The sequence below is a fragment of the Pyxicephalus adspersus genome, chromosome 11, assembly GCF_032062135.1.
Source record: "Pyxicephalus adspersus chromosome 11, UCB_Pads_2.0, whole genome shotgun sequence".
Lineage (NCBI taxonomy): Eukaryota > Metazoa > Chordata > Amphibia > Anura > Pyxicephalidae > Pyxicephalus > Pyxicephalus adspersus.
This window is the reverse complement of record NC_092868.1, coordinates 49,241,148-49,255,333: the sequence shown is the minus strand read 5'-3', so window position 1 is coordinate 49,255,333 and position 14,186 is coordinate 49,241,148. Positions and strand designations below refer to the sequence as shown.

The window sequence follows — 14,186 nt, the reverse complement described above, 5'->3', positions numbered from 1 at the left end:
CCTTATTAAATGACCTCTTGTTTATTTGCAGTCTTGATAAGAAGGGAGACATCCATTATCTGATTAAGTGGAAGGACTTACCTTACGACCAGTGCACCTGGGAGATTGATGACATTGACATTCCGGACTATGAGCATCTCAGACAAGCTTACTGGGACCACAGGTATTGATCTTCTGCTAGGGGAGATACAAAGCTAAGCACCTTGGCGCTGTCCTGATTACTTAACAAGTTTGATCTTTCACCCTACTGCTGCTATATGGCTGAATCATATATTGGCATGGATGGTGGAGTACAAAATGCCAGGTATAAGGAAGATCTGCCTAAAAGAAACCTGTACTGAATGAAAAAAATAGGCTGCCATTGGTGATCTGGGATTCAAAACTTTAAATTTCTGGCCTGGAATAAACATGGGGATAAAAAAGTCAATAAAGTCACATAATCCATTATAAATTACCAAAGCCATGAAATCGGCGTCATAGTCAGGCAATGGGAATATGATCACTTATAAAAGTGAGGTAAGCAATTTTCATATCCTCTCAGCACAGGTTACCTTTGCCCAGGCTCTTTTTACAATTTTCTATTCCAGTCCATTTTAATAATGCACATTTGTTGAATTAAAATAAATAGTCTGGCACTCCACCAAATGGCAAATTATGGAACATGGCACACCTCAACATGCGGTAGTGCCACTGTATTTGTGGTATGCTGCAAATGTGCATTGTAGCGGTACTAACTTGGTGTTTTGGGGTGCCGGTAAATTGTAAATTACACAGCCAGTGGAAAGTGTGAACCCAGCCATGGTGTATGTAAAGAAAAAACACTCCTTATGTGTTTTTTTATATAGTGGTAGTAGTTGCTACCCCTATTGTATCACACTCTGAATTCTCACACTCTGAACAGTTTCTACCCTAGTGTAAGGAGGATCCTGTTGGAACATGCAGGTGTCTAATATATGTTCTCTGTTTCAGGGAGTTAATGCTGGGAGAAGAAGCAAGAACTCCGGCCAAATATAGACACAGCAGGAAACGGCAGGACGAAAAAGAGAAACCTCCACTGACACCCATAGTTGATGTAAGTAATAATAGCCCTTATGAATGAAAAACTTGTTTGGGCCAATACACCGGTTATTGATGCATAATGTGAGCTTCACTATGGTAGCCAACAGCCTCCATGTTGTCCTGCTATCTGATAAGGATACTTATAAAACCTTTCATTCTCATTGGGTTGAACCAAAGGTATCTTCTCTTTTGACCATTTTGGTGGACACCTTAGGCACATTTTCTGTAGCTCTTATTATTAAAACTTAACTCCATTACCTGCTATAAATGATCAAAAATTGAGCTTTGAGATGATCAGGAATAAGTCCAGGTGTATGGTACAGAAATGTCACCAATAAAGAATTGCCACCAGAGAAATTCAAGTGTCTCCATTATATGTATTGCATTCACAGGTTTTGTCACAGGTTATGTTTCTTTGTTTCAGCCTACAGTGAAGTTTGATAAGCAGCCATGGTACATCAATGCCACTGGTGGCACTTTACACCCATACCAGCTTGAGGGACTTAACTGGCTAAGGTTTTCCTGGGCACAGGGGACGGACACAATCCTTGCAGATGAAATGGGACTTGGAAAGACAGTTCAGACCATCGTGTTCCTCTATTCCCTTTACAAAGAGGTAACCCGCTATTGTTTCATGGCTGATGAGCTTAAAGAAATTAAATTAAAGCTTTGGAATGTATGAGCTTTTGTATTCTACAATATGGCAGACCTCTCTAAGTTCAACAGATTGTGTCCATAGGCAAACGTACCTTATAGCTTACTCCCAATGCAAATGTCAGCCAATTTTCATATTTGTATATCTTTACCGTCAACCTAAAGCTTGGGCAGTCTAATTTGTATAAAAAAAAATAACATGCCAATAAAGTCCTAACATCTGCTACAGATGTGTGACCTATGGTGGTTTTAGGAAGTTTTGCGCCAGTGGTGGCTTTCAGGGCTTATTGTGCCAGTGTTGGCTTTTGGGGCCTATTGTGCTGGTGTTGGCTTTTGGGGCCTATTGTGCTGGTGTTGGCTTTTGGGGCCTATTGTGCTAGTGGTGGCTTACAGCTATCGGGGCTCGCTAAGAATTATTGTATTTTTTCTAGCTTTTTATAACTTATTGTTATTGGAATCAGACCATTGGTTTCAAGCAGCCCACCACAAATGTAGTCCATACAAACGTAATAATCATTGCAATATACATAATAAATGCTAAGTATATTGTAAAACCACTAAAATATTTTAAAATTTTGCATTTATATAGGCTATGGTAAATCTGTGAGGAGTGCTTGGCATAAAGTACAGGAAACCACAGTAACTAAAAAGCATTTAGATGGCTTTTAATTGGGTTTCTGTACCACCTACATTCCTCATTTCCTTTTCCAATTATAATGTTATATAAGAAAATCCCAGAATATTTATTGTAAGCTTGGGGGGTCGGGGGGGGGGCGGGGGGTCGTTTTATAAATAATGGAGCATTAGAGTGAGGATTAAGTTGCAAAGTCTCTGGGCCCTGTTGCAGTCACACAGTGTGCTAAAGCTGGCATTTTTGCAGGCTTCCAGATGGGCATGTCCTCAAACTTTGATGATTGCTCCTGATAAATGGTAGGATAGACAGGAATTATTTTGTCATTCCCAAGTGTGACAATCCCACCTGAAGCAGATGTGAGCTCTTGCATTCATGACTTAAAGGGAAGGATAACTACACCAGATGGTGTTTTCCAAAAACCTTAATTTCAGGGACAGGGTTACTTTGGGGAGATTGCGTGGCATGAATATTGTAATAAACCTGTACAGAACACATGGCTGAGAATTAGGAGCGCAGGGAATGACTCTTCAAGAAATGTATATTTGCAGTGCACAAATAACATTCATTATGGTTTTATACATATTCTCTTTTATGATCCAAAACAAAAAAATAACATATGTTTTTTTTTTTTTATTTTGGTAAAAAAGTGAGGGAGTAACATGAAGTATTGAATACAAATATTTTATATTTGCATATGCAGCCAACAGGTGGAGGTCTTGTCTCAGTTTTACATGTTTATTTCCCATATGTCTTATTATTATATGAATATTATGAATGTCCATTTGCATTTTTTTTAAATGTTTCCTTTGTTCAAATTCAACTTTTAAAATACATCAGAAGTACACTAAGTGACCGAGGAGTCTTTAAACTTAGATTTAGAAGTAGGTAGCCTGACCAGTAATGGTAATGGTATTACTGTTCAACACAGCTCAAATGGTCGGGCTGCCCTCTTATTTTTGCTCACTCCAATTTATTGTCCATGCTGTGTCTTTTCAGGGTCACTCTAAAGGTCCGTACCTTGTGAGCGCTCCCTTATCCACCATCATCAACTGGGAGAGAGAATTTGAGATGTGGGCACCAGAGTTTTACGTGGTGACGTACACTGGTGATAAAGACAGCAGAGCTGTTATCAGAGAAAATGAATTCTCCTTCGAGGACAACGCCATCAAGAGCGGGAAGAAGGTTTTCAGAATGAAAGTAAGGACACTATGGTACTACACCTATGCGTTTGGGGATTTCAAAATGTAAAGGTTTCCTATATCATTGTATTGGATCCTACTTTAAGCAGACACTGCGGACAGAGTGGATGCTTCTGCTGATGGCCAACCTGCCTGGTCACCTCCTTGCTCAGCAGAAGCCTTCACTCCAATGCTGTAATAGAGGTGGCTTTCCTGGAATGGGGTAGCATGTGACTTCCCAAATACAACAGTTCCCAGCTATGAGTGGTTAATTGCCAGGCCTGAAAGGTTTCAGATCAGGGTGAGAGGTTCCAACCCTTACCTTCAGTCTCGAACAGCTGTAGGAGCTCTTATCCTGGACTGAAAATGTGAAATTCTCACAGTGTGCAGTTATATCTTCACACCTTACTTCCTGGCTAAAAAGCAGCTAGCATATCTTAGCTCTTTTTCTCCAAAGAAGAAAGGGTGGTATTCTTTCCACTGACCAACAAGGTAAAAGGCATTTTCTCACTGAGCATCACACTAATATACTCTGAGCTGTCGATAAAGAAATTACAAGGGGTTCTCTAAGATCTGAAAGCTATTTCAGGGGTACCCCCATGTTAATAATAAAAAAAAAAAAGTGTGATTTTTTTTTAAAAAAGATTAGCCCAGCCTTTCCTAACATTTTTACCGCCGAGGAACCTTTGAATTTATTTGAGGTTTCAGGGAACCCCTTGTTAAAATTAATCGGGGGGCCCTTGGAAAATGCTTCTCTTACAGATACCTAGGGCAAACATTGGTCGCATCCTTCTGGCCTTGTAGTGGTGATAGAATCAGAACTATGTAGGCATGATCAAATGAGAGCTCAACTAGCCAAAGTTTAAGGAACCCTCAACTTTTTAAAGGAACCCTGATTGAAAATAACTGTTAATTCAATAAAAGTATAAAATTAGGTGAAGATTCTAGAAAATTCTTGATTGATTTTGACTGAAAATTGATTAAACGTTGGTCAGGAAAGGCTTATCCTTTTCTTTGATCACAGGCAGGAGTGATGGGCCAATGAAGGCGACATAGCTTTGTCACTCATGTACCTTCTTGGACCAAGCATAAATCTAATAGTGTGTGTCTAACATATCAAGATGTTTTTTTTTTTTTTTTTTTTGATACACTATAAATTGGTGGAAACTGCATTATTTTTATGCTGTCTGTGTTCTGTTTGGGATGAATTCCACTTACTAGAAAGAAGCTCAAATAAAATTCCATGTGCTGCTTACATCGTATGAACTTATTACGATTGACCACGCCATCCTGGGCTCCATTGAGTGGGCATGTCTGGTGGTAGATGAAGCTCACCGCCTGAAGAACAACCAATCCAAAGTAAGTCATTGTTAAAGCTTTTCCCATTAATGAGTAATGTTTACCTTATTTCCCTGTAACTAAGACAATGGCTTTCCATAAATGTCTGCAACATTAGGCCTAATTGTTTTTAAAGCTCTCCAAGACTGGAGAAGATGATCCAGCAAACCTGTTATGCATTTCCTAAAAATGATTTGCTTGTTAGCTAGCAAAAGTTTTCAATCCCAAGTTTGTGTTCCAGGTTTGCTGGATCACCTGTGATAGTCTATCCTCTCAAGTCTTGGAGACCTTTATTAAATCCGGTCCAATGTGTACTTTTTAGTACAGTTGTATGAGGAAAATTTTAAATCACCTATATATTGAGTTTTTCTCTGCATATTGGGATATATTGGTGTTGGAACTACTGGGTCAAATTTTGCATTGATTATTGATGCCTCATTTGAGCGCATCTCATCATACACTACCTCAGCTAAAAGTAGCGAGATCCTGGAGGGGGTCACCTACTTTATTCAAAGATAAGAGCCGTTGCAGGTGGGAAACCCATATCCTGGGTTCATCATAGATTTTCACAAAGGTTAACTGGAAGCTGTTATGGTTTACCTAACCCTTTAATGTTATATATATATATATATATATACACACAGCATTTTTATATTACAAATAAAGTGCATACCAAACCTCTATCACCCTAATAAAGGGCCCAGTAATGGACAACCACTTAATGAAAATGTTCAATGCTAATCTTTCATTACCCTTTACTATTCCAGCTAGCTATTGTAACTGAATATATGGTGTATGTTTTAGATGTGACCTGCAACCTGTTTACTTGCTGGTGAAGGCTACCACCACATAATGTTTTTTTCCAAGTTCTTTAGGGTATTAAATAGCTACAAGATTGACTACAAACTGCTGCTCACCGGGACTCCACTCCAGAATAACCTAGAGGAACTCTTTCACCTTCTCAACTTCCTGACCCCTGATAGATTTAAGTAAGTCACCCAGCTTATATAGACCAATATGGCTTTTTCTCATATTAAAAGTACTAGAAATATAGTTAACCTGTTTATACAAATAATGTGTTTTATCATTGAAAGCCATTTGATAAATCAGGCTGTGAGAGATAAATGTATCTGTTAGATACAACAAGGGTCATTGAGATGTGTTTGGGAATTTTGCTTCTGCTTTGAAGACTAGTAGGCAAAATAAAATTCCAGATCCCTATATTAGACTGGCTGGGTAGTCCAATACTAGTATACCGATAACAATATGCACAGGCCACAAAGATTATACATAAGTCTATCCGAGCCTGTGGACATATATCAGAAGGTGGGGAGTGATGGTGGACATTCTATAGGAGTGGTTGGGCACCAAAGACAAGCTGAGTTGATTGTCCAAGACTGAAAATCAGGTTCATGACTATGGACTATGAAACTGAAGATGGGCTGCTGGAGATGTTCAGTGGCTATGGACATGCTACAAGAAGAGTTGGAGACCAAAAATCAACTATAGGACAATTAGAGCCTTTTGGACACATAACAGAAGGTGGGCAGAGTTGGTGGACATTCTATTAAAGTGGTTGGACACTGAAGATAGTCAGAGACTGAGGGTCAGGTCCAAGACCAATTACTTGCTTTGGGAGTGCTTAAAAATTGAAGATGGGCTGCTAAAGATGTTAAGAGTCTATAGGCATGCTACAAGAAAAGTTTGAAACCAAAGACCAACTATAGGGAGAAAGTTGGAGACTGTGGATATGCTACAGGAGATGATCAGAGGCTATGGAAATTATACAAGTGTAGTTGAGGCCTGATAAGCAGTGGCAAGGGGCATTTAGTGACCAATGAGATTTTACACGAGACCGAAAAAAGGCTCCTGTGCTTACACCCTTTAACAAATCAACACTCCCACTGCTGATTGCTTGAGTTTTGAAAGCCACCTGGTGTGTGACAAAAGACCACATACAGCTTTGGACCCCAGTAATATGGAGTGTTGAAATAAACTGAGTTGGGCTTAACAAACGTCTGTTTTCAGTTAGTCAGACTTGACCTATTGACTTGACAGAGTAACAGTGAATCACACTCATTAAGCAGCACTACTGAGAAGGAAGCAGGGCCCTCATATACAGCAAGCAAATATGGCATATACTACAAATCAATAAAGTTCTGTTTTTTTATATTACCACTCAGTGGTATGGTTGTTGCACCATAACTGGCCTTATATATCTGAAATGAATTGTACAAATATTACAGTGTCCCTTTACACACAAGCTGCTGACATTAGGCACCTCTGGTATATTTTTTCTTCCTTTTGTTTCATGGTTGGCCGCCATCCCTCCCTCTACCGTCTTGTCAACATCATTAGGATCTGTTGTCTGAGACTGTGGAAAAATGTAACTTATAAATTATTCATAAGTGGGAGTCTTCACATGTTCCCAGCAGCCAGGCGAGAGCAGGCGATGAGTCACGCAGAGTGCATATTGATTGCAGCGTTGCAAGAAGAGCTTTTTTTTCCAGCAATGATTTGCATCATTTTTTGGATGCTTTAACATTTTAAAAGTGTCTCCTGCTGCGAAAGCTCCACAAATAAGGATTCCTGCTGTTTTGTAGTATTTTATTTAAATGTGAATATCACTTAATGATTATACGACCTGTGGTCATTTTACGAAAAAAGGAATAAAGCTGTTTCAAACAATCATTAAAAAAAAAAGTCCTATGCTAGTGCAAAATATATCACAATAGGTTTACACTAAAAGGTATTTTTTTTTGTTACAGATATACCGTATGATCAAAAGTATCTATCCCCCTCCCCTTCCAAATATTAGGTTAGGTAGTGTTTCTCAACCAGAGTTCCTCCAGAGCTTACTAGGGGTCCTTGAGCAATTTGTGCCTCTCGAGTTTAACTGACATCAATGCTGGCTATCCGTAAGGGTGACATTCTTTCCAATGGCCACCAATGTAAGAGAAATAAATTCTTCCCACTGACTACCATATATAGTATATAGTGATTATAGAAAAGTTCCCTAAAGATATTTCAAGGATACATGAAAAAGTTTAAGAAACGCAGAGTTAAGGTGATTCTATCAAAGGGCACCTGTTGATGGTACAACATACAAAGACATTTCGGACAACTGTGCTCTTCCTGCTTTGTAGTATAAGCTCAGAAAAGGCCCTTTACAGATGATTGGGCCCCTTTGTACACAGCCAGGTTCATGAAGATATTGTTGGTGAGTTTGCCATGCAGAAACTTGGGTGGCCTGCACAGATACCGGACCTAAACTTTACTGAACAACATTGGGATGATTTGGAACATCAAATAGGAACCAGGTCCTCTCCGACATCAGTACCTGACCTCACAAGTGCTCTTTCAATGGACACCAATTCAGACACACACTCCAACATCTTATGAAACCTCATTCCTGAACAGTGAAGGTTGATAAAGCTGCAAAGGAGGGGGGAACTCTATAAGGGCCTTTTTTTTACAATGGGATATCCAATAAACTCATAGAGGTTTGATAGTCCGGAATCTGCAAACATATTTGGGTATACACAATCTGGGCTCATTTTGTGTGGCTAAAGATCCACTACAGGTTCACTAACGTCTTGAACAACTGTGGAACCTAAAATATAATTTGCATCTACTAAGAAAAAAAAACTATATGATATTCATTATATTAAATGTAAAACATTGTCTTTCGATGTAAGAAAATGCTGTAGGGCAGTACCAGGTTGTGCTGTCCTGGGTACTAGTTCATTCTGACTCTCTTCCGTAGAGGCTCTCTTCTTTTTGTCTTCTAGGCAAAAATATTAAAGTCAAACCCTTCTGCCTTTGAATATTTTTATGTTTACTTAAATTTACTTTGTATGTTCAAGTAATATACTGAGATGTCCTCTTTTTCTCCTGTTGAAGCAGTACTGTACCAGGGTTTTTTTTGCCTTCCTCTGGACCAGCTATCTCCATAGGGTTTTATATCTGGGATATGTTTATTTCCCTAGTGGTTGAACTTGATGGATTTTATGTCTTTTTTCCACCTAATCTACTATGTTACTATGTCATACTGTAACAAAGAGTCTCATTATCAATTTTCCTAAATCTGCAGCTTTCATTAAATTAATTCTCAGTGACCCTATTACAATACCCATACAGAGGCTCTTCATATTATAGTGGTGACCGCTGTCACTTTTGTGTTTATACATTATCAGCCAGTCGTCCACTTACCTGGAGAAGACTACAACAGACTGAGCAGAGGCATGGTCAACCATTCTCCCTATCCAAAACAATGATGGAAATACATGGCTCCTTGAACGGTGCAGTCCAATGTTGGGGTGTACACAAACAGAAAGCAACTAAAAAGGTGTCAGGAAAACCACCATTGGTTGCCCATGATGCAAATATACTTACACCCCCTTGAACGTGGCCCTTTAACTGTCCACATATGCAGGCAGAGTTATTCAAAGACTTTGTCTCTTACTTATGGGCTATTGTTGTGCCAAGCTTTACTGTTTTTCAAATAGGAAGGAGCTTGTCTTCTAGGGGCATCTAGAACAAAACAGGATTGGGCAGGTAGATGAGTGTGAGTAAAAAGGAAATGTTTCACTTTTTCAAATACCAATTGTACATTCCCATTTCAGATACTGACCAGGCCCCTTCTGCATTTTAAAGAGCCGTAGCTGCTGCATAGGTTGCAATGGCCGTAGTTACACCTTTGAATATGGCAATTGTTTGATTGAAACTAATTTTTTTGACCAAGTGCTTTAGCAAGCAACGTTTCTATAAGTTAGGGGTCAGATCTAAAATACAGAGGCTCTGCACCCTATCACAGGTAGTTTTTGGAGTCAACTGTTTTGAGTTGCTCTGGGTTAATGCAGTTTTCCCACCATCATTTCTGTGTGTGTGTTCTATTTCTGAATGACCCCAGGTTTTGGAGCGAAATTTAAGCCATGACTGTGATCACCAAACCTGATTTCTCTGTGATGTTTCCCTCCCAGCAATCTGGACGGGTTCCTGGAAGAGTTTGCCGACATCTCCAAGGAAGACCAAATTAAAAAACTCCATGACTTGCTTGGGCCTCACATGCTGCGACGGCTGAAAGCAGATGTCTTCAAGAACATGCCAGCCAAAACAGAATTAATAGTGCGGGTGGAGCTTAGCCAAATGCAGAAGTAAGTACAATCTGCAGGTTGTTGTCGCAAGATGTCATGTTGGTAACCAAGAAAACCCTGGCTTATGAATTGAATGTCTTTATTAAAGTGTATTTATAAGCCAAACTTTTTTTTTCATAGAAAATTGCTACCACTTCCTATCCTTGAGATACAACCGGTTTAAAAATCTCTAATCTCCAATTGGGATTCTCTTTTTTTGTCACCAAAACAATCCCCATGGAGCATTTCCAATCAACTCTTGTTCTGGTTTCTACTTACAATGTTGTCCTTCTTACAGTATTACCAAGACAAATATAGAATCTACCTAGAAGGGATGCAGACTCAATAAAACCCAACAACGGTTCCAGCCTCTATAATCCTGTATCCAAAACATTAAAATGGTTCTGTGAGCACAGCTAAGCCATACAGAGAGGTCCACTTTATTAGGTTGTCCTGGCTGGAGGCAGTGGTGTTGTTGCACGCTTATTGAGCTTTGAAATAAAGGTCCAGTGATGTGTTTGGTTGTGACTGTGGTTTCATGTCATGTGTCGTGGAGCTCTGGTGGTTATGCGCCATTGGTTTTTCTTTTTTTTTGTTAGATACTGAAGAGTTGAACCGCTAACTAGTTGTTTAACAAATCAATGTGCCATTGAATAATAAACAATTAGATGCCCACTCACTTCTTCCCAACCTGATAATTTCCTTTTTTGTTGATGCAGGAAGTATTATAAGTTCATTTTGACCCGAAATTTCGAAGCATTGAATTCCAAAGGTGGAGGAAATCAGGTGTCCTTGCTGAACATCATGATGGACTTGAAGAAATGCTGCAATCACCCGTACCTCTTTCCTGTAGCTGCTGTGGTAAGAGAATTCCAATCTTTTATCTCATATCTTCATTTATTTTTCCTGCAAAACATCTAAGTGCTGTGCTGATTTTCCTGTAGTTCCTAGGCAGGACATTGTTGCACCAAGCAGTTTCCTGCACCTACTGCCAAATTAAAGTGTATGTAGAGCCAAAATCTTTAAGTTTTTTTTGTTAAAGCTTAACTTAAGCAGATAAAAACATCATGTTGCATTCATAAAAATGTGGTAAAAAATAGTCTTTATTAAGAACTAGTATATATTAATTTATTATATTACTTCAACCTGTCCAGCTAAATGCCTTGTATATCATCTGCACAGCAGTACATGGCTACAGGATGGGTAAGTAGAAGAATGTACAAATACAGGTTGGGGTGGGTTCAAGACAAGGTCTTATAGCTTAGTTGTAGTGCAGTTTGCTGACAAGTCCAGGCCTTGGTTGTGCAAAAATCAGGGCACATTCACATATCTTTTTGGCACTTCACAAATATGTTTTTCAGCCCTGTATTTAGTTGATTGGCATTCCACAACAATAGCATCGTGTTAAAGTTTATAATGGCCTTGCTGATTTCTGAACACAGGAGGCACCGGTGTTGCCAAACGGGTCCTATGATGGAAGCTCTTTAGTGAAATCCTCTGGGAAGTTAATGCTGCTACAGAAAATGCTGAAGAAACTGAAAGACGGAGGACATCGAGTCCTCATTTTTTCTCAGGTACCTAAATGTTTAACATTCACAAAGCATAGAAGACATCACAAGGGTTTCTTGTAAAACTAATGGTTTTCCCAATTTAAAAAATGTGCAAACATAGGTAAAATATACATACCGGATGAACGAAGTGTCCTCATAGGTTGCAAGATAGCTGCAAAGCAGGTGTGCAATGCACCGAGCTATCCTTGGTTAAGGATGTTCTAAGGTATAGGTGTGGCCATAACCAGCATAGACGAAAAACAAGCTATAATAAAAAGGTATCGCCTAAAATAATTGGGGGTGAGGGGGACTTCCTTCAGCTTTAGCATTTGTTTTCACGGAAATATTTAATCCGTTAGCAGTTCTGCAGTACAGAATTTCATGTCTGACAATCTACATGTGTGTAGGGTCAGATTTCAACCATTCTTCAACAGCTATTTTCCTAGCAATACAAATCTGTTGTATATAAATCCCATACAGAAAATGATCCTGGAAATAGTTTTCGGGCCAATAAATACATATAAAGTAGCAAAACACTTGTTGTGATGGCGTTACCCAAAAAGCCAGGATCTGATCTCTATGGAAAACCATACTTTTAACAAATGTCAATAAACTCTTGAGATTTAGGGATTACAGGGCAGGACATCAATCCAGTTTCTAAAGAAAAATAAAAGAAATTCCGTATCACTTAAATATTATCTTATGTAATCAGGGTCAGGTCCGAACATTTTGGTGTCATAGACTGGTCACTCGTTGTCATACCTTGCCCTTCCAACTGCAAACAGTTGTGCAAAATTCAACAGAAATGTTGAGCAATATAATTTGCCCCCTGAAGAAGTTGTCTTTGCTTCTAAATACAAAATCAGATTTTTATGTGCCAGCATATTATACTATTATAATATACAGCACCAGTGCAGTCAGGTTCCTGGGTGGAGGGGTTCAGAAACCAACAGATGAGAGCCGGTACAGAGACCCTTGCCTCTAACATATTGAAAAAAAATATATATATACACCTATATCAATATCTAAATATTTAGACCTCTGGCTGCTTTCATATTGTGCCACCCTCAAAAGGCAAAAATCTTTTTCACCTTTCTCCAAAAACAACCCTGTTTATAATTGTCAAAAATGCCACATTGTTTTGTACTATAAAAATGCAATCACTGTTTTTTTATATTTTTAAAGATGACAAAAATGCTGGATTTACTTGAAGATTTCTTGGAGTACGAAGGCTATAAGTACGAGCGGATAGATGGTGGAATCACAGGAGGCCTTCGCCAAGAGGCAATTGACAGGTTTAATGGTACTACTGTGCTAATAGCATAAACCTTCATAATTATATTATTGCTGCCAGTTGATACAAATGCCATAAGATTGTAAGTAGCTGTAATAGCTTAAGATGTAGATATTTTATAAAAGCAATTTATTAATTCCAATAGGAATAAAATAAAACTCTGGCAAAAAATAGGAAGGTAAAAGCTAGAACATTTGTCAGGTACTTACTAAATAAGATAATAAATATTTTTGTTCCAATACAGTGTTTGCATCATTTGGATGGCCAATAAATGTTGAGTATGACTGTTTTAGGATATCCCTAATCATTGTTTTGATATGGAGATCTCAGTCACAAAACCCCAAATGTTTTAATATTGAGATTCTAGACAAGCCCCAAATGTTTTCATATAAAGATCCTGGCCATGAGCCTGGAAATAATTTGATATGGAGATCCCGGAAAAGGATGGTATGGTATGCTAAATTTTAATCTTGGTTCTACAGCAGTTTTCAATGCAGTTCAGGCAAATAGTTAATATTAAGGTAATACATTTGTGTATGTGTGTGTGTATGTGTGTGTATATATATATATATATATATATATATATATGTGTGTGTGTGTATATGTATGTGTGTATATATATATATATACACACACACACACACACACTTTACTAAAATGAACAGACAAGCAAGCACTGATAAAAAACAAGGAAGACATGAACAATACTCTTTCTCTTCCTCAGTCTCTGTCTGTTTACATTATCCCACCAGCTTTTCCCAGCTGGCATTTCCTGTTACAAGTGGCCTGGCAGACCAACCTATTTCCATAGGAATGTATGGCTAAACATTGAAGTAAAATGACTTCATATTAGTTATAAAGACATGAAATGACCATAGCACTTCAATGATAAATAGGGCAATTGCTGTCTGATGACTGATTATTTTGTGTACCAGTGACAGTGTTACTACTAAACCCCCAGACTGCTTGTTGTCTAGAACCTTGGTAAGGATTACCCATAATGCCATGTCTTCATGCCAACATTACTAGTTGTCCATAACCCATCCCATTGCTCTCTCCGCTCATCCAATGACCTACAACTGACTTCCTCACACGCACGGCTACAAGACTTTTGTAGAGCTGCCCCGATTCTCTGGAATGGTCTTCCTCACCCTATTCGGCTTGCTCCTACTTTCTGCTCATTTAAAAGAGCACTCAAATTTTTTCAAACTTGCCTACTCGTCTTCTGTCTTTTGAAACCCTCACTACTTCTCACCACTACATATCTCCCCTCCTATTAGTGTTACTTTCCCCACCTCCTAGATTGTAAGATCTTTGGCGCAGGGTCCTCTCCCCCCCTCCCCC

The 14,186-nt window shown here is 38.8% G+C and overlaps 1 protein-coding gene across 4 annotated transcripts in view; it reads left to right on the top strand.

Moving 5' to 3' along the window:
- The window catches only part of CHD5 (chromodomain helicase DNA binding protein 5), a 98,551-nt gene that overhangs the window by 59,047 nt on the left and 25,318 nt on the right, over positions 1–14,186 (top strand). For all 4 annotated transcript variants that reach the window (XM_072426935.1, XM_072426933.1, XM_072426932.1 and 1 more), the window contains exons 12-21: positions 32–163; positions 970–1,072; positions 1,484–1,675; positions 3,344–3,544; positions 4,747–4,884; positions 5,731–5,852; positions 9,846–10,019; positions 10,718–10,859; positions 11,441–11,572; positions 12,734–12,851. In XM_072426935.1, the coding sequence (XP_072283036.1) occupies positions 32–163; positions 970–1,072; positions 1,484–1,675; positions 3,344–3,544; positions 4,747–4,884; positions 5,731–5,852; positions 9,846–10,019; positions 10,718–10,859; positions 11,441–11,572; positions 12,734–12,851 (1,454 nt within the window). The remainder of the gene's footprint in view (positions 1–31; positions 164–969; positions 1,073–1,483; positions 1,676–3,343; positions 3,545–4,746; positions 4,885–5,730; positions 5,853–9,845; positions 10,020–10,717; positions 10,860–11,440; positions 11,573–12,733; positions 12,852–14,186) is intronic.